General features: G+C 51.2%; 1 protein-coding gene across 1 annotated transcript in view; it reads right to left on the bottom strand.

Moving 5' to 3' along the window:
- Positions 1–20,345, bottom strand: part of FLT1 (fms related receptor tyrosine kinase 1) — a 174,568-nt gene that overhangs the window by 14,280 nt on the left and 139,943 nt on the right. The window contains exons 19-26 of the mRNA XM_058688848.1: positions 16,963–17,067; positions 13,368–13,481; positions 12,515–12,603; positions 8,727–8,883; positions 8,200–8,297; positions 7,389–7,511; positions 5,491–5,602; positions 3,336–3,435 (exon numbers count right to left, since the gene is read on the bottom strand). Coding sequence (XP_058544831.1) covers positions 3,336–3,435; positions 5,491–5,602; positions 7,389–7,511; positions 8,200–8,297; positions 8,727–8,883; positions 12,515–12,603; positions 13,368–13,481; positions 16,963–17,067 — 898 coding nt within the window. The remainder of the gene's footprint in view (positions 1–3,335; positions 3,436–5,490; positions 5,603–7,388; positions 7,512–8,199; positions 8,298–8,726; positions 8,884–12,514; positions 12,604–13,367; positions 13,482–16,962; positions 17,068–20,345) is intronic.

Genomic DNA, 20,345 nt, shown 5'->3' with positions numbered 1-20,345 from the left:
CGGGTGCGAGTGGCTCTTTAGGTGCCCAGGGGAGTAGTGACCCCATGTGGTCATCAGACACCCTCCGTGGACACCGGGCTTCGGAAGCAAGCTGTGCCAATACTTCGATGGTGGAGCTGAGGTTTTACTTTCTCCGTACCCAGCAAGTAGATCTCCTAGGTCTTTGACAAAGGGACTGGGGCTCCCAAAGATGTCTTGTCTGAATGGCAAATTCTCCTGCCTCTGTCCAAACTGATGGGTCAAGACTACTCAGAAGAGGATTCTGGCTCTCCCCCACCCATGTAAGGCATCCACTGTATCTATTCTACCTAAGTCCTAGGGGGTGCGGTGGGGGGGTCAACTGGTCCCAAGAGCTGTGAAGGCCAATGTCGACCTCCTGAGGCTCACTTTGCAGACACGTAGGAGCCTGGGAGTGAGGACGGGAACACAGGCTCTCTAACTCTGGGCCACTGTCCCTTCTCTCTGGGAGACCTAGGAGAGGGCCGCAGTGCCCAGCGTCCCTAACTATCCCTGACCGGCAGGCAGCCTCAGAGTGAGGACTCAAAGGCACTTGCTCCTTTCCGGCAACCCGGGTCAGCCTGCTAGTGGCCAAAGGTCTGAAGTAGCCTGAGACAGTCTGCAGTCTTGTACGATCTCCCTTTAAGTCGACACATTCCACTAATTTACTGAGACGGGTGCACAAACGTTTACCTGCATTGGCTGTGACGAACCCTGGCCTGCTCCCACCTTCCCACACTGGAGCCTAATCATCCAAAGCAATTTCTAGCAATAAACAATCTCGGAGGCTGTTGGAAGGATGTTAAATACATACACAGATCGTCTATAAAAGGTAGGCAAAGCAAGAAAGTCTTTTAAATAGAAGGGGGGAAGGGGTGGTTCCTGAGAGTAGAGGGTGTGCAGTCATGCAGGGTCCCCCCCACACGCACCCCCCCACTGCAAAGCATCCTTTCACCGCTGAGCGAGCTGCCGCGAGGACTCTCCCCGGGTCCTCTCCGCCGAAACTAGCAAAAGGGACCACCTACAAACTACTTGCTGTTTTATTCTGATTCTTGGTTTCTGATTTCTAGTTTCTGCTCCTCTTGCCTAAAATCCAACGCGAATCATCTCAGCAAACACCAAAGGAAAATTAAAAAAAAAAAAAAAAAATTGGAAACATTCCTTGCTTATTTCCTTATTGAAAGACATCTGATTCAACAGGCCCTGGGCGAGGGACCAGCTACTCTGCGTCGAACGGTTTCCATCACTAAGTAAACAGGTTTAATAAAGAGACACCAGTTGCACCCGACCCAAGAGCCCTTCTTGAAACCAGCTGGGGGAAGGGCTTCCTTCTCAAGCTATCACCCAAGCTCCCAAGTGCACGCCACTTGAGGCCAAGTTCAGGTCACAGAAGCCTGTTCCGAGGGCTGCACTCTGTCCCCCACCCGGGCCTCCCACAAGAAGGAAATTACATCAGCTCTCAAATGCTGGAGAGTGGCTGGAGGCTGGAAGTCTAGCCTGCCCAGCAAACATTTCACAAAGCTGCTGCCTTTCAGAGTTTCTAAAACGCCCCGGCATCGGAGAGCCATCCTTTCCTCCACAGGCCGCGTGGGCTATAAGTGCCACCCGGGAGGGACTCATGTCAAGACCTGAAGCTTTGATCAAGTCCAAGGGGGTTTTCAGTCCAAAGCTGATAGGACTTTGTCCCTCTAGGGTCACTTTGGACCGGAATCTGGACAGATATTAGAACAGACCCGGCAGGTTTGTGGCTCTGGGCTCAGACTGCCTCCTTGGCAGTGTGGCTAACCATTTAGATGTTCCGTGCCTTGGTTTTCTTATCCGTAAATTGGAGATAATAGTTGTGCCTACGTTGAGGGTTGTTACGAGCATCAGGTAAGTTAACATATGTTAAAAGACACTTAAAACAGGGCCTGGCACTTGAGCACTAAATAACTACTTAGTTAATAAATATTAGACGTTACCTAATACTGGCTGCAATTATGATTATGGTTAGTAATGGAGAACCAGTCTTGTGATTATGAGATCATATGAAAAGTGGAAATATTCGAAGCATCAGTGGACATATTAGAGAAACCTCTTTCCTAAGGCATGTGGGGTATCTTTCTAATTTAACAGTCCCGTGAGCCAGGGAAATCAGTTCAAAAGACTGGCTTCTAAACGTCTCCTCTGCTACCTGGTTGACAGAGGACAAATCACTTCTGAGAGGATTAGCTTCATTACTCATCAAATTCAGAGGAGAACATCTGCCTGTCTGCCCCTCAAGGTTTCTGGGAATTTCAGATGAAACTGTGGGCCGGGGCGGGGGATGGTGGGGAGAGGGACGCTTAGAACACCGTCAAGTGCAAAGTCCTCTCATTTTACACCGGATCTGGCCGTTGCCCCCTCTCCACCAAGCAAAAGGAAGCAAGCGATTAAAAACTCTTCAACACCTTCAACCCCCCCTCGGCCCAAATGTGGTCCTCGGGGCTGACCTAGCTCCGGTCCCAGCTCTCAGAATGGAGCCCTGCCTCAAGCTCTCTGCCCGTCACTCAGCAGACACGGTGCAGGGCTGACCAGAACAGGGGCTCCGTTCTGCACTCACGCTACTCCCCGACGCCGCTTTTGTGGGCCCGAGTCCCCCGTCCTTGTCCTGCGTCTGACCTAGCCTTGTCTCCAGAGGCTGAAGGAAAGAGACGGCAGCCTTGCACTTCGGCCAAGCCCACACTTCCTTCGTTCCCTCGGATTTCTCCCCAAAGGCCATCCCGGGGCTTCTGACAAGACCCCATGGTGTGGGTGGGACCGAGAGGGCCGCCTGCCAGTTCAGGAAAGGTGGTGCCGCCCTGGGGAGGCCCAGGCCCTTGTCAGCAGCTCAAGGAAACTGCAACTGTCATCACATTCCCGCTCAGGCCTTCACGTGCGAAAAGTCCACAAAGCTTCAGGAAAAGAGAGCGTCCCAGGGAGGCCGGCCAACATTGGCACAGTGGAGACAGCCTTCCCGTGGGGCCTGGAGTCCTAGGATGGTAAGCGGGAAGCCCCCTCGAGAAGCTCCACACAGCTGCCCACTCCTAAAACGAGTCCAGAGAAGCCTTCATGTCCATGGAGTATGGAGGACGCGGAGTGGGATTACTACCTCGTTCGGGAGAGTCCCCTTTGCCTCTCCTACCCCTCTTCCCCTGAATTGCAAGTGAAACCCCCCTCATGGGTCTCTAGCGAACGGAGGACCGGAGCGACCTTTAGGCCTTCATCCCCGTGGCTGAGCGGGACTGGGAGCCCAAAGGTCAGCACAGCATCTCCTTTCTGGGGTGTGCCGGCAGGAAGGGTGTGGGCCCAACGGGGAAGGGAGGCGGCCAGGGGCTCACATTTCAGGAGTCGCGTATTCGGGGGCCCTCATCCTTATGCCTTCCTTCAGACGGCTGCAGAAGTCCTCGTCCATTTGTACACCCGGGTACGGGGACCCACCTGTAGGACACAGCGTGAGAAAGCACAGGGCGCGTCGTGGCTTCCAGGCGCGAAAGGCCACAGGGGAGCAACCGGTGTTTTCCTCCCCTTAAAGCGATGGTTCGGTCATAAATCCCCAGGGACTGGAATGGCTGCCCACACCCACACCACCCACAGAGAAGCCCAGCAAACCCTTGGGAGGCCACAGGCCTGGGGGTCCGACGCCCACAGGCCAGTCCTGTGGCTAATCCAGTCTGCGGGGTGGGGGCTCCCCGCGCCCCATAAGGAACTCTAAAGAAATCCCGTCATTAGAGACTCATACCTTGGGTTAATGAGATTCTTTCTAAAAAGACAAGCGACCCGGAATAGGCCAGTCGTGGATCATTCCCACGTCAGCGAGAACGGTTTCCTTCGCTACTTTCCCTGACCTCCTCACAGGACCCAAGCACTAACACTAGCTGCTGTGTGGGACCTGAGGGAAAGGGGGCCTTGGGCTCCAGGGTGAGGCTGAATCGGGGGGGGGGGGGGGGGGGGAGGGAAAGGGGGCCTTGGGCTCCAGGGCGAGGCTGAACAGGGGAGGGGAGGGAAAGGGGGCCTTGGGCTCCAGGGTGAGGCTGAATCGGGGGGGGGGGGGGGGGGAGGGAAAGGGGGCCTTGGGCTCCAGGGCGAGGCTGAATCGGGTGGGGGGAGGGAAAGGGGGCCTCGGGCTCCAAGGTGAGGCTGAATGGGGGGGGGGGGGGGAGGGAAAGGGGGCCTTGGGCTCCAGGGCGAGGCTGAACAGGGGAGGGGAGGGAAAGGGGGCCTTGGGCTCCAAGGTGAGGCTGAACGGGGGAGCGGAGGGAAAGGGGGCCTTGGGCTCCAAGGTGAGGCTGAATGGGGGGGGAGGGAAAGGGGGCCTTGGGCTCCAAGGTGAGGCTGAATGGGGGGGAGGGAAAGGGGGCCTTGGGCTCCAGGGGGAGGCTGAACAGGGGAGGGGAGGGAAAGGGGGCCTTGGGCTCCAAGGTGAGGCTGAATGGGGGGGGAGGGAAAGGGGGCCTTGGGCTCCAAGGTGAGGCTGAATGGGGGGGGAGGGAAAGGGGGCCTTGGGCTCCAGGGCGAGGCTGAATGGCGGGGGGGGGGGGGAGGGGGGACGGCCCGCGGACAGGGGGGCTGCCAGAGGGGCCAAGATGTTGCCTTCTGCGTTCTACCGTCCAGAATACCCACGCAACCTTCCCTTCTAGGGGGACGCTTGGCGGGGGCCAGGAGTGAACGACGCCTCCCAACCTGCTCTGCTCCAGACCTCGAACCTCGTCTGTCTCAACATTCGCTTGTCTGCACTTTCTGTGCCGTAGGAAGCAGCTGGGAGGCGTGCGCCTCTGGCACTGTGTCACTGCGGGGCCACTGTGGCCGCCAAGCTGCTTTCAAGGACTGAAAGCAGCAGGTGTCTGTCATCGAAAGCAGGGGAATGATTTTCACACATTACAGGAAACCAGGGATGTTACCGGGTGACTTTAAGCTGCTCCGAAAGGCAGAGTTTTGGCAAAGTCTGACAGACCGCTGGCTAGACCCCACGTTTGGGAGGCCTCAGGGCATCCGTGTGTGTCTGTCTACAAGCAGACGTGGGCTCTGTGCACATCTGTGTGCCTGGGGCCGTGAACAGGGTTTCCAGCCACCCATGGCGGATGTTACTGGAAGCAGAACCAATATGATCGGCACTCCTATCGTTCGCCCTGCATAAACCAGCGTGGAGGGCTAGCCGTGCTAATATTGGAGCCACGAGAAAGGCCTCCCATCTCGAACCCTGGTTGAGCTGTGCTTGGTGGGGCCTTTCCGAAGAACTTCTGAGAGGTGGCTGATGCGGGGAGGGGAGGGGCAGGGCGTTAGGAGCCCGAGACTTCGAGAAATGAGGAGAAGGAGCCAAGGATAGAGACAGCAGTCAGACTGGCTAAACCTGACTTCAGACGTGATGCTGGTCCGAAGCCCTACACGGACCCACGCGTCTCTGAGATGCTGTTCTCAAGGGTGCATTTACCCGGAGGACGCGCGGCAGAGGGTGCAGGTCCCTTTCTCCCCCCTCCCCCCTTCCCCCAGATTTACCTAAGGAGAAGATTTCCCACAGCAGCACTCCGTAAGACCACACGTCACTCTTGGTGCTGTAGATTTTGTCGAAGATAGATTCGGGAGCCATCCATTTCAGAGGAAGTCGAGTCTAGAAAAGGGCAGGGGGGCCTTGAGCAGAAGGACGTGAAAACAAAGCATGTTCAACCCAAGTGCCCACGGGGTCACCTCCCAGATAACACTTGGCCCACAGATCATTTCCTAGAGCAGCTATGGTTTCCTAGAATGGAGGAAGCCTTTCTAACGTGCAGCGCCACACCAATGGGGCAGTAAGTGTTGGGTGAGCCCCTCCCACGTGTCTGACGTGTCCTCACTCCATGACTCTGTAAGAAGCCCTTCTCCCCACAGAAAGCATGCGCGCTCTACAGGGACCTGGAAAAGAGTGACCTGAATGAGGACACATAAAACTGATGATTTCCAGGGCTTTTTTTTTTTTTTTTTTTTTTTTAAGAAGGAGGATTTTGAAAGGCATCCCTATGTAGAAAGATGATCTTAAAAGTCACTGAATCTGGGGAGTGAGCAAAGGCGTTGGAAGGTGATAGACCGACCGCCTCTAGGAGACCATGTGGCTCGTTTTCAAGTGGGAAGACAAATCTTCCTGCTCTTCGGAGAGCAGGGGTCCCACTGCATTAGGCCTTGCCACTTAAAAACATTTTGTTTTAAATGTTTTTATTTATTTTTGAGGGAGAGAGAGACAGAGAGACAGAGAACACAGGTGGGGGAGGGGCAGAGGGAGACACAGAATCCGAAGCAGGCTCCGGGCTCCGAGCTGTCGGCACGGAGCCCGACACGGGGCTCGAACTCACGGACCGCGAGATCGTGACCTGAGCTGAAGTCAGACGCTAAACCGACGGAGCCACCCGGGCCCCTCAGGCCTCGCCACTGGAGACGGGTGAGGTTCGACAGGAAATAAGGGACGACAGAGACAGTGAAACGGAAGTGAGAGAGGCTGAAAGAGAGATGACAGAAAACGACAGGCTTTGCAAATCAGGGCTCCTAAGCTCTCCTTTCAGGAAAAGAGACTGTTGGAGCAGCGGTTCTCAAAGTATAGCCCTGGGATCAGCTGTGTCTGCGGTACCTAGAAACTTGTTACAAAGGCACATTCTCAGGCCCCACCCAAGCCTCCTTGAATCAGAATCTCCCGGGGCCGGTGGGGGGGGAGGGGGGGGTGGTGGGGAGCTCAGTAAATTCTCGTTCCATAAGCCCTTCCAGGTGATCTGTGTGCTTGGCCAAGTGGGAAAACCACGCCTAGAGCAATCCTCAGAGCCCAGACACAGGCTTAAGCCCTCAGGCTGGAGAAGAGAGGACACGGGAGGTCACCGCCCAAAGTGAAAAATAACACAGTGTTCAAAAACAAGCAGGGAAAGAGAAGCCAGGGTGAGCCTGCAGGGAGATGCGAGGCAGGGGGGCAGACTCGGGAGGTAAACTGTTTCCTCCCCAGCAAGATAATACCGACACCCTCCCCCACCCCTTCCTGGGATATACACACCTGCTGAAGCAATCACCCGGGTTTATTTGAGGGAAGAGTCCAGGGTGTTCTTTCCAGTGGTTCAGGGAACTCCCAGAGGAGTCAAGGGGAGGTGAGGATACGGTCTTACCAGGGCCCCACGGAACACTCCCCGGGTTAGCAGTCTCTAGCAGTTCTGCCCCAAAGGACAGGTACCAAGCCAGCAACCGGGAAAGGCCAGGACCAGGGGAAAGGGGCATTGCTGAGCCCCACGCAAGGCCTCTCTGGGACACAGCCACGCAGGCTGCTTGTCTTCACAGAAAGCACATGATGGTTTTCAGGGAGCGTGTAAATATCTACCCAGGGCTTTGGTCTGTGGTTTAAAGATGAGAGGGTATAAATGAGCCCAAGAAACGTCAAACTGACTTACGTCTCCTTTTCTCACATAATCGGGGTTCTTATAAATATCCCGGGCAAGGCCAAAATCGCAAATCTTCACCACGTTGTTCTCAGATAAAAGAATATTTCTTGCTGCCAGGTCCCGATGAATGCACTAGAAGAAAAGAGTTGTGTAATCAATGCATTTCCTTAACCTCACCGGCTGATTTCCTTTCCTCTTAATTGGAGGATCCATTTCGCATCCTTCCTTTCCATGAAGGAAGCGACTCTCAACGCACAAGGGGTTACCATAAACACGAAGGCATTTCTTTATACCCATGGCCCCAAAGTCAACAAATGCCCTGGATCCAGCGTCCTGGTAAACCAAGCTGGCCATCGATTTCTACCAGTAAGCAAAACCGCCCTGAGCCCCCACTCCCCCCCTGCCCAGCCTTTCATCCCGAGGTGCCAAGGTCGGATCGGGACCCAGCTGCAGTTTCCGTGGAGGACCCCACTGGGATGTATTAACAGAAGCTCTCCTGTGAAGTTGTGTATTCTGAGATTCTGGCCAGTTCTGAAAAGATGCCAGAGGGCAAGGTGGAGAATGGTCACCACATTCGTCTAATCTGAAACCTGGTGAGGTTTTTCCCCCCAGAGTTAAGTTCTATGCCTTGGTATCCAAGACTCCTCAGTCCTATCAGGACAAACTGAGGCATCTGTTGATGACAACACATGACAACAAATTGCCATAAGTTAAGCAAATACTGGGAAGAGCCAATTGATTTATAGCACAAATGAGTGCGTGTCCATATGAACGTCTTCCGGGCCTGGCAGAGAAGAAGACAGTAAAGGGCAAGCCTGACCTTTCTGGAAGACAAGAACTCCATGCCTCTGGCCACTTGAAAACTGTAAGAAATCAGATCTTCCATAGTGATGGGCTGCTTGTAGAAATCATCGGAATCTGGAAAGCATTAAAAGCATAACTGTTTGTGATGGCTCTTGTTATCCTACCAAATCCCTGTTTATTGGAACAATGTTAGCAAAACAGAAAACAAACCAACAAGTAGATCAGAGTTCAGTTTCAAGAGCATTGGAGTTTCAACATGAATATCCGAGATTTTTCCAGGCCTCCAGCCCATTTTACCCAAGGATGGGGGCGGGGGATGATCCGTCAAGACAAAAAGCCCTGAGGGGAGACAATTGTACAGTTCCCCGTCAAAATTAGTAACTCTGTAAATAATCTTAATTCAAATCTTATCTCCTCAGGACATTACCCTTCAAGTCTCCCACGGATGTTTATTAGGGTGATAAATAAGAAAAAAATTTCAGAGATGCACAGTATGTTGTAAAAATATCTCAGACTGTAGGACAGGAAGGAATTAATACCTACCCTCCTCTTCCTCAACATCACTCAGACTTTTATCTTCCTGAAACCCAGAGCTTGCGAAGCTCTCACTGCTGGTGACACTATCTAGTCTTTGTTTCTTGTCTTGCTCCGGGTCTGGCTCCGTTTTTTCTTTTTTGGGCTCCATGTGTAATGCTGCATCCTTTGAACAGACCAAGAAGGACACGGAGAAAAAGAGAGTTCCAGAACAGCAATGAGCAAACTAAGCCCTTAGGCTGGCAGTCGCCTGAGCTGAGAGAATGTCATTGCACAAAACGGATAGATAGCAAATTGGTAGCAAGGGCCCTGTGGCACTCAGGTGCCTGATTCTTCCTGGGTTTCTAGAGTCTGGTTCTGCTTTTCAATGGGCTTCTAGACAGCATCTTAGGTAGGATAAAGAAACATTAATGGTGCTCACTGAGTGCTTACTCTGTGCGAGCCGGTATATTAAGAATCTTACATACGTTTTCTTATTTAATCTTCCTAGCCATTTTCTGAAGTAGTTCTTGCTTATACGTGAAGAAAACGGGTTCCGAGGAGTCAAGGAATAAAAGTCACATGCAAGTGGTAAATGGCAAAGCTAAACCCAGGTCTGGCCAACTCCAGTCCATGCCCTTGATCACGTTTTCCATACCGCCCGCCATCTTGTGAAAGACGATCTGAATAACAGAAGTCAATCCCTAGTGGACGTAGGGCTTCCCTTGACATCATCCCTGTGGGTAATGGGAGAAGGCTGTGGTTCTCAATTTCTCTCATTTGTTTGGGGAAGGACGGAACGTGAACATTTCTTTTTCTCCCCTCCGTTCAGAACAAAGATACAGTTTGATCCTAATAAGGGCAGAAAAGGCCTTTCATCCTGGGCTGGACATCCACGCCCTGGTTTGTAATCTGGCTCCTCTATTAACCATGTGATATTGGGCAAATTACCTAGGTTCTGGGGGGTCCCATTTTCCTCACTGGAAAAGCTCCATCAGCTTGTCGTGTAGGTGGACTCCTCGGAAAGGAGGTGCCCGGTTGGGGCGTTCACGTGGACCCAGAAAATAGTTCTAGCGTCTTTGGGAATTCATCTCATAGCCGGGACACTGCAGGCTCAGCTCCCGGTGACCCTGTGGCGATGTGCTCGTGTCGTGTGTACCTTGGTGCGGTGATGCTAGCTGGCTAGACCGCGACAGGGGCGGAGAGGGGCCAGGGCTCGGTGGGGTCCCTTCACGCACCTGCACGGCGCGCCGGTCCGGGGGCAACTAGCCAGGCAGCCTTGCGTGGCCTTTCCTAGAACTGTCACCAAATAGGAGAGATCTTTCCACTAGAGGGCGCAGTGGGAGTAAACAGCCACCAGAGGAAGGAGCCACAGGGGAGATGGGGGGACAGACTCCGTTGGGGGGGTACCGGGCTCCTGACCCCTGGGAGGGAGCACTGCGGGCGGGTCGGAAGGCCTCAGCACAGGTACCCAGTGCCTGACAACAGGTGAACTAGAATTCCTTGTTATTGTGTCTCCCGGAGGCAGTTAGAGTTGGTTCTGCTCAATCGGGGACTGACATTTTATTGGTTACAAGGCCTCTCCTGGGGACACACAGGCAGCGGGGAGAACAGCACTGGCAAGGGTATGGGGAGGAACGGGTTCAACACATCTGCTCATGGCTCAGCCCCTGGCAACACTCTCCGGGCAGACTTCTTCCTCATCCTCCCAGGGGTCACAGCCTGGGCACCTGGGTCTGCAGGGACCAGAAACTCGAGCTGCCTCACCCCCTCCTTGACTCCCAATCTATGCTCCACTCAGCTTTGCTTATTGGTAACCACCTCCGTGAAATAAATAAAGGTCTAGGTACCGAGCTTTCGGGACTCTGGCAGAATACGGTGACATTTATTACAAAGAGTATTCAACGATCCTGGGGCATCCGTTTGGAAAATGAAACATCCCGTTTCGGGTTTTCCCTTCACTCTCTCTTTATATTCCTTTACCTTCCGAATATGAAATACGGACATGTGTTTTCCACGAAAACGCAAAGTTCCACCAACAGGGAGGCGACTCATTAAAAATAGCCAGAGTAGGAAGCAAAGCTTTCCAAACAAAGGATGCACAGACCCGAACGTTCCCGCCCTGCCCGGGTCCCTGGGGTGTGCCGTTGCCTTAGTTCTTTTGAAGCCAGTCCAGGACTTCGGGACTGAAGGGACTTTGCACTGCTCTCAGTCCAGGCCACCACTTTCCCCTTTTTCTTCTGGTCTCCCCCTCTCCCCTCCCCCCGCCCCTTCTCCCCCTGCTCTTCCCCCCTCTCCCCGTATATGCTGGTAGGGCACAAAAAAAGCTTTGCATGGGGGAGTCCAGAGAACTGGGATTTTTCTCCCCGACTTCACCTCTTGGAGGGTGAATCACTAAATCACTAAAAGTCAAGCGAATCGTAAGCCAATCACTTGACTTTTCCGGGCACATCTCTCATGGGAGAGAGTGAACTAGCTGACCGCACACATCCTTTCCAGCTTCAGGATCCTTTGTTTGCGGTAATCTCTACACCTAACGTGGGGTTTGAACTCAGGATCCTGAGGTCAAAAGTCACAGGCTTTACCTACTGAGCCAGTGAGGTACCCCTTCAGCTTCAAGATTCGAATTATTAGAGCGCGTGATTTAAAACTGGGAACACTATGTTCTTGTATATATGGTTCCAAGTAGACCACCTATGTCCTCGGTTGGGTCAGAGTTGGAGGGATGAGAGAATCGGCCAGTTGTCTGGTCGTTCTTATCCGCCTGTCCACGTGGCAGGTGGGTGTAATTCTTGGAGGTGTGGCACTTTATCCGTCATCCACATCGGTGGCATTCGGTGGGATTCTCCTTATCTTTCTATCTCGGTGGGCCAGTGATGACAGGGATAGGTAACACTTTGGGAATGCGTAGTTCAATAAAAAAAAAAGTGATTCCCTCAATAGTGCCATGAGTTGGGTTCTGTTATTACCTCCGTTTAATAAATGAGGGAACTGAGATTGAGGGATTGAGTAACTTGTCCAAGGTCCCAGATTTTGAGCGGTGGAGACGGACAGGATGTATGATTCCAGAGTCTGCGTGTGAAACCACCACCCCGCATAGACTCATCACCAACGCTGCTGATCATCGGTTAATAATGTTGAACTATTGCTTCCCAAGCTGCTCCAGCCCAGAGAAGGACATGACACTGGGGGAACGGGTCACCCCGGCCAAGTTTTATTATACCTTCTCCGCCATTCAATAATCTTTTAAGCTTTGTTTGCCTTCAGGACTTAAAGCCTCGCGTCCCTTTTGTTACGTAGCTTTATTTTAGTGCGTCAGGCTGGCTCCGTGTGTGTGCGGAGCTGACGTGCGTGGTGAGGGTTTGGGGAAGGCAGAGTCAGGGCAGAGCAAGGGAAGGACGTGATTTCTCTGGCTCCATCACTGGCCTCTCGTTCACTAAAAAGTCACTCAGTTGATTGAGGCCTTAATTTCTCTAAAAAAATGGAGACAATTCTACTTGCCATCATCTTTCAAGAAACCAGTCGCCAAGTGATGTGTGCGTGTGTACGTGTGGAGAGAGAGAGGAAAAAACCGATCAAGATGCTTAGATAGGTATTTAGGTAGATGGCTGCTAAAGTTTAACCTCTATCGCCGCACATGCTGGGATTACATATTCTCTGCACTGCCCACAAAAAGTGTGACATATTAGCATGCAAGGAAAACTCAAAAAAGGAAAAAAGCAGAGACTCGGTGCGAAGCTTGGTCATTCGTGGAAAAACAGAGATTTCTCATGCTTTAAGCTGCTATAGCCTAAACCTCCCAACCCTAAGCTCCTTACCTTGTTGAGAAAGAATAAGTCTCGTTTGCTCTTGAGGTAGTTGGACAGATTTCCGTATTTGCAATATTCAACGATCACCATCAGAGGCCCTGCAGGTCCAAACAGATGGCTTATCACTTGTCAGTTCTCCACGGTGATGGAGGCGCGGCCAGCTACGGCTGGGTCTCTAGCTGGAGCCTCCTGGCTCTTGGCTGTTTTCTGTACCCACGGCTCCTTGGAACAGGTACGTCTACCCAACTACCCTTCACCTCTACTCCTTTTGTTGAGCTTGGATAACACTCATGCGCACAGGTCTCTTGCATCTTTCTTTCTGGCTTAAGCAGCGATCGCACATCTACACGCGAGCACTAACCTTGCATAGGGGAAGACCGGAAGGTCTTCAGGAACATGCTGGTGTCCTCAGTCATCCCCACAGCCCTATCCCGGCTGCTTGCCTCAGTGGAGAAAACCTGTCTGAAGGGAATGGCCCCTCTGGTTGTCCCCCGCATCGCCTCCTCCTGAGATCCTCCCAGGAGGGATTCCTTTCTCTATGGGAAGCTTCAAGGAATACTCAACCTTCTGTCCATTACCTCAGCTCTGGCCACGTCCTGAGAGAAAAAATGCCCTTCACTTGACCTGGAGCCCATGGGAAGGGTCTAAAAGGGAATCCTTCTCTTTAGAACCTTTCAATTGACTGTACAGGGAAGGCATTTCTAGGAGGGGAGCACCTTTCTGTAAGTGGACAAGTTGTCTCCTCTGGACACGAGAGGCTATTTTTCAGGAGGTGCGGAGGAACGAGGAGAAAGAGCTACGTGTCAGACTCTGCTCTTAGGATGTGAATGGAGAGAGGGAGCGGTCCCTCCTTCTCGTTTACCTCCTTGCTTGGTACAGGCTCCCAGCAGGTTGACCACATTCAGATGGTGGCCAATGTGGGTCAAGATCTTGAGCTCAGTCATCAGAGCTTTGTACTCGCTGGCCGTGGCCCCCTCTGTGTGAGAAACAAGGAAGAGTCAAGGCGACAGGACAATGGGGCTCTTTCCGCTGGAGGCGGCATTCCTGCCCCCCATGCTTGCCGAGGCTCAGACGGTTGCTTCACTAACTTCCCCACATTCTGCAGCAAGGCCAGGACTCCAGACTGTTTTCATTACTCCCTCCCTCCTGAGCCAACATCCTTTTGATTACAGTAAGCCCCAGAAGCAGTGGTGGGGTTAGTCACTGGGCATTTCCTCTCGGTGGACCTGGTCCGCTCAGCAATGCGCTGACTCAGAGCTGGGCACCTCGTGAAAGCACCTTCCAAAGGCTTCCGCTCTGCAGAACCAGGCGCAGCAAGAACCTTCCAGACAGGGGATGCGCCCACACCTCCCCTCTTTTTCCCACTTTCCCCTCTTTGAAGAGTGACAAAGAAGGAGCACCAGGGGTCTGCAAGAGTGGAATGGCCACTTCTGTAAACATCTTTGCAATGTGTTATTTTCTCCCTATAACCTTTTCCTCCCTGGAGTCTGCAGGGTTATCTCAAATTGTGAGGATCCATAAGCATCTGCCTTCAACTCCATTCTCAGAGATAAACAACATCAGTCTAAGCATTAGCAGAGTCTAAAGCCTAAATTAAGTTTGTTCTGTCTGTTTTTTCTTTTCTTTCTTTTTTTTTTTTTCTTTTCTTTTTTCGGTCTTTCTTATTGGTTAATCCGTAAGACTTTACAAAATTTAACAAATAAAGTCCTACAATCTTGCTGTAAAATATTCCAACAATATGATGTACATAGAGTAAAAAGTGAAAGCCACTCCAACCACATACCTCCCTAGATAGACCTTTTTCTATGTATTTACAAACATATATACCCACATAAAGGTCTTTTTTTTGTTTACATGAGTCATAAAAAAAATATATATATATATACATATATATATATATTTTTTTTTTAATTTGCTTTTTTAATGTGTCAGAGACTTTTCCAATTCTTGTTAGTTGATTAATAGCATTCCTGGCATGCGAACGGTCTCCGGTTTTTTTTTTGTTTTCGTGTGTGGTTTCTATTTTTTTTTTTTTTTTCCCATTACAAATAACACTGTAGTAGATGGCGATGTGTAATCTTTCTACACATGTGCAAGTAAGTCTGTAGAACAGCCCTGGAAATGGCCAATGGCCAAAGCATGTGGATGGGATTTTGTAAGCACAAATCATTTGCAGATCATTTTCTAACTAATAACCAGATAAACTCTAGAAGCTTCCCAACAGGGTTGGGATTGGCTCAACAGGAGACGCACAACAAATATTTGTTAGAAAAATAAACACCGTGAATACGCTTCTCATTGCAGACATGGGCATCAGGCCCGAAAAGGTTAAAGGTTCTGCTCCAGGGTACTTTGAAAGAGCTTCTGACTCATGGCCTTTGTTTGACAGTCTGTCTTTTCAATTTCTCCTAGAAACAGATGGCCAACCAATTCAAGCAAGAAAGCTGAATGAAAATGGTTTTGGGGGGGGATTTTATAGACTGGGTGATTTGGCGATCTTTTTAAAATCCAGGCTAATGGCTTTAAAAAGATAAGCATTTTATCAAGACACCGTGTATGCTTTTTCTGTATTACGTACACTACGTTCTGCCGGCCTTTCAAAATTTTCAAGTCAGAATTCCCCTCCTCCGACTCATCAATCCTTCCAGGCATTTATGCCCCCTTGGCACAGGGGAAAACCCAGCTCTCTTGTTCAGACCGCTCTGTCCCCAGGCAGGTGTTACCTTGGATCCACAACAGACGAGTGCGGGCACAAGACCATCTCTGCTGGCGATGATGTGTGGTCGTAGGCAGGGAAATGGGACAAGCTGAGGAAGCAGACGCTTCCAGATGGAGCCCCGACTCAGCTCAAGGGTGGATATTAGGTTGCCTGCATAACTCGGATCAGGGCCATTTTAGGGTTTGGGGGCCACAGGCCGCCGGAGGCCGGGTCTAGACAGCCCCTCTTCTGCAGCACCGTGGTGGGGGGAGGGTAAGAGCACTGCACTCAAACCCCTACTTTTGCCCTGGGGAGCTCTGGGGCCCTGCAGAGGTGATTTAACCTTTCTGGGCCATGTCTCCTCATCTGCAAAGTGGGGAAATAATATCTCCCTCACAAGGCTGCAGAGAGAAAAAGAAGAAGAATGGCAACCTCCTGTGGTTCAAGCTAATACATGAAGGCACTTAGTCTGGTGCCTTCTCACACAGAGGGCATACTGATACCTCTTCTCTTCGGAGCCTGGGCCACGGGGTGTGGGGTGGCGTGCTGGAATGTAGGCATGCCACAGAAAGGCCTGCCATCCTCTGGGCAGTCCATTTGGAACAAAAGTCCGGATTTGTGGGCCTTGAGACTCCTTCCCTGGCTGCTTTCAGAGCAGAACTGTCAGGTTCCTTGGAGGGTTTTTATCAGAGCCTTTGCTTGACGAGGGCAGCCTTTTGAGGTGGAAGATATCATTGCCTGGGGCTCCTGCAAGAGGCCTACTTTTTGGTTTTAGAAACTTAACACGAGTGGGGCGCCCGGGTGGCTCAGTCGGTTAAGCGTCCGACTTCAGCTCCGGTCGCGATCTCACAGTCTGTGGGTTCGAGCCGCGCGTCGGGCTCTGTGCTGACAGCTCAGAGCCCGGAGCCAGCTTCCCATTGTGTATCTCCCTCTCTCTCTGCCCCTCCCCCGCTCATGCTCTGTCTCTGTCTCTCTCAAAAATAAACAGTAAAAAAAAAAAATTAAAAAAAAAAGAATCTTAACACGAGTTGAAGTAACATAAAAATGCCACCACGAGTGAGGAAATGAAGTCTTTTCTATACTTCAGAAGACATCTGCATCCCTGAGATGTCTGATTTATACAGCTTTCCCCTATTCTCATTTTCATCTGTCTTGCGGGTGATCATGAATCACCGTGCGATTTGGCCCTACTTCCCCAGGGCTTCTCTGAGTGGTTGTGTCTTTCAACACCAGAAAGATTATCTATCTATCCATCTATGTAAATTTCTAAAGAGGAAATGTGTTGTGTTTGGGACCTGACGCTATCACACAGTTCAGAGTTCTGATGGTCTCAATTATTCTGGCTTCACGATTTCACTTTAGAGTTAGGTCAAGCCCCAGCTAAGCCGTTGGGATTTACAACCCACAGCTGATTTCCCCTTAGAATGTCCTCGTGGATCCCTCCAAAATCTTGAACCTGTGGTTACAGTGAGCTTAAATCGCTGGTAGTTTCGAGCCTGAGATGTGAGAGGAGAAAGGTCTTGGAGGTGACAGAAATCATTTTCCCGTGGACGGTGCTGGATGGTTTCATTTACAGGGTTGATTCAGCGCTCTTGCTGGCCTAATAGAAAACTCCCGAAGCCAAGGGGCTCCCAGCAGTAAAGACAGTGGTGTGGCCTGAGCAGAAGTAGCTTGTGTCTGTTCCCAGGCCATAGCTAACGTGTACCAGTGTTTCGGGAATCTGGTGGGTCGGCCGAAGCCCAAACTACAGCCTCCGTACCTTTCAGCATTTTTACAGCCACAGTCCGGCACGTGGGGGATTTCTTAATGCCAAACGCGGATGCTTGAACCACTTTTCCGAAAGCCCCTCTTCCGAGTGACTTGCCTGCAATGAAAAGAAGACACTGATTTGTTTGCCAAGCCAGCAGGATGAGGACAAGTCTTTTTCGGGAAGAAGGTGCCTTTTGACCTATGTGTGTATGTGAGCCGTGTAGCTTTGAATGGAATCTCCAACAAACTGAGCCCAAAAGAGTCAAAGTAAGGGACACACTTCTGGGGTATCTTTCTTCCGCCTCCTCACTGGGCTTCTGAGGGGCCGTTATCCTTTGCAGCTAGGCCAGGCCCCTAGGATGCATTTGGTGTGGGTGGGTGACCAATTTCCTCTTCACAAAATCCTCCCGGGGGGGGGCGCGGGGGTCTCTTCCACTGTTTAATAACATTATTACCAAGACCTCCCTTTGTTTAACCTAAGCGCCTTTTCTTGCCTCTGAAGGTCGTTTCTTCTGATCTGTTTTCAGCAGAAAGGAAGAACACACAGAATGGGGGTTACTGCTATCGGTTATCATAATGCTCCACAGCTAGAAAAAAATCACTAAGTCATTTCTCAGACTTTCTTGCCAGCCAAGATATTCTAACATGTCCTTACATGATGTACAGGCCTTCGTGGCTCAGCAAACGAGTCTATCAACCAACCACTGGTAGTTAGTTGGTTTAAGCTGCAGGGAAATGGTTGCCAAACGCAGTAAGAAAGTAAGGTTTCTTTCGTGGGACCTGTTATGTCCTGCCATAACAGCTGTTTTAACACGTTTCTTTCCTTACCCTTAAATGAGACCACTTGACTCAGAGGGGCACCTACCACGTGGGAGTCTTCCCAGGACCTAGCTCAGCGCTCGGTGCAGTGAAGGCCCCTTGTGCGTTAATGCAGAATGAAGAGCAGCGATTTGGGAACTTGTGAGACGCTCAAAGCAGTCACGGGTAACTAGAGGAACCCCCCTGTCCCCAGTGGGTCGGAGACCGTGAGGGCGATGCTCCGTGAAGAGCACACACCGCCCCGGAATACCTCCCCCCGGGGAGCACCGCCCCCCCCCCCCCCCGGAATACCTCAGTCCCCTTTTATATCAGGGGACCTTCTCTTGCACCATCAGGAAACAGGTAGCTGAATACAGCCTGGAGAAAAAGTACACCTCAAGCAGGATATGGCAAAAGGAAGAGTGAACCAAAGAAGTCACTCTTGTTTGGTTCTTGGTTAGGGAAAAAATAGCCAACAGAATGCCTCTGGTCAGAAGTAAATCCCGGTAGGGAGAGTGGTAATTTAACACGACCGCTCCTCCCTCAGCCTAGTCCTCTTTATCTGACTGTTCTGCTAAGGCACCTTCAGTGAGTTAACGAACCAACCTTCCGTCCCGTCCTTACACTCCAATCCCTTCCCCCCAAGAGACATAGGTGCGTGTTTGTTTCTAAGATTCTTGTGAAGTTTGCCTGCTTCCTTATCACATTACAACTTTATACTTCTAGGCACGATGACTCAGTCACATAGGTGACTTCCCCCTGCCTCTGCTTAGCATCTTCCGCTCCTACCAATCCCCCGAGGCCATCTAGTCAGGACACAGGAAAAATTCGTTTGCCGGTGTAATCAGAAGAGCCTCTTTGTCGCTATCTCTTTGCATCTATCTCCTGGGGACAGATAGGAGGGAACATTGGTGACGCGACTTGCTTTTTCTCTGGTCAAAACGCCCCTGGTAGCGACGGGGAAAGGTCATTCCTCCTAGAGTGCGCACCATGGACAGGGACAGAGTCTCTGCTTCCTCCTTCAGCTAAAACTGTCCATGAAGTAGACCAGGATGGGGACTCTAGGTTGAAATAAAAGTGCCTTGGGTGGACCCTGCAGGACCGGGACGTGGAAATCACGTACAGAATGAGTACCAGTGGCTACCTTCTCCAGACTTGTAAAGATCGGTGTATTCTGGTTAAAGGCTTGCCCCTTGCTGTTTTAGGGCAAAAGAACGTGTTTCTTCTGCAGCGTCTTCTACTGTCTAATAGGAAAAGTGTCCCGAGCCTGACAAATATCAAGATGATCTCTATCTCCGGGACACCTCTCCACATACCGTGAAGACCCCTGCTGCTTGGGGGGCAGGCAGAACCCTTTTCCCTTCCACGGCCTCAGCCCACACGCGTTCCCTCCTTAGCCATCACGGCACACTTCATTTTCACTGGTGTTTGGGGAGTTTGCTTCGGTCAGTGAGAATAAGCTCATTCTCACTTGGCTTCCCTCGGCCTTTCCATCTTTTTTCTCTCGGAAGCCTGACTGCTGCCTCATAAAACAGCATGAAGCTATTACGGGCTCTTTGATCATCTGATGCCTCGGAATCCTTTGGCGGACCCACTGTTCCAGCTTCAGGGGAGCCAGGCTTGACCTTGCCTGATCCTTCTTTTCCCTTAAAATCCTCCTCGGTGTTACCCAAATGCCACTGACTGGCTTGTGAAAGAGCTAGGTCACTGCCACACAATGAAAGGCTATTGGAACCTCCTCCAAGAATGTCCTTGACCGGCCAGGGCCCCGGGGACACTCCGGGGAGGGTGCAAGGCGCCACTGCCACGCAGAGCTGGTCTTCCAAGAGGCAACACCTGCCTGGGCGCCGCCCACTTGCAAATTCCAGACTCCTTGTGTTGTGGCCTATATTAGGCAATGCTCACTTTATTTCGCAGTAGAAGATGCATTGTCTGACATTATCCCACCTCCTGTGATAAAATGGTAAGAGCTGAATTCTCCCTGACGTTTAGCGAGGAACCACTAACAAAACAGATTCCTTTTGTTCCTGGATTTCAGGAATTTCAACGAGAGCAGCACTTTTGACCCAAACTCCTACTGCATCTATCAGGTACCATAAATTCCGACTTCTCTCAACAGTGCTGCTAATAGTTACCGACAGAGTCCACACAGCTGAAAAAAAATCGGATGCGACTTGTCTGTGTATTTCCCCACACAGTGTATTCTTCTGTGTGTGTTTATAGCCCCATTATAACTCTGCCCATCAAACCAGCTTTTTCTCTCCATCCATCCAGACAGAATCTGGGTTACTGTCACTTGCCAGACATTACTTCAGATTACTTTCTGTCATGTATTTGGCTTACGAACCAAAAAAGCTTGGGCCTTTTGCCCCCATGCTAGTAGGGGGAGCCTTCTTCTGGCCCTTGCAGCCACACTCTGCATTGAAAGACACAGTGAGCTGACTTGACACCCTTTCTCTCACCCATCAAAGACACTCCCATCCACATGAGCCAAATCATGACATCTGGCATCTCCAGGAAGGAAGAGATCCATAAGAAAGGTCTTCAGCAAGGAGAATCTCCTCAAACGGGATTATCTAAACCCACAGAGCCCCA

This window comes from Neofelis nebulosa, chromosome 1, assembly GCF_028018385.1.
Source record: "Neofelis nebulosa isolate mNeoNeb1 chromosome 1, mNeoNeb1.pri, whole genome shotgun sequence".
Taxonomy (NCBI): Eukaryota; Metazoa; Chordata; class Mammalia; order Carnivora; family Felidae; genus Neofelis; species Neofelis nebulosa.
The sequence above is the reverse complement of the archived record's forward strand: the minus strand, read 5'-3'. Positions and strand labels throughout refer to the sequence as shown.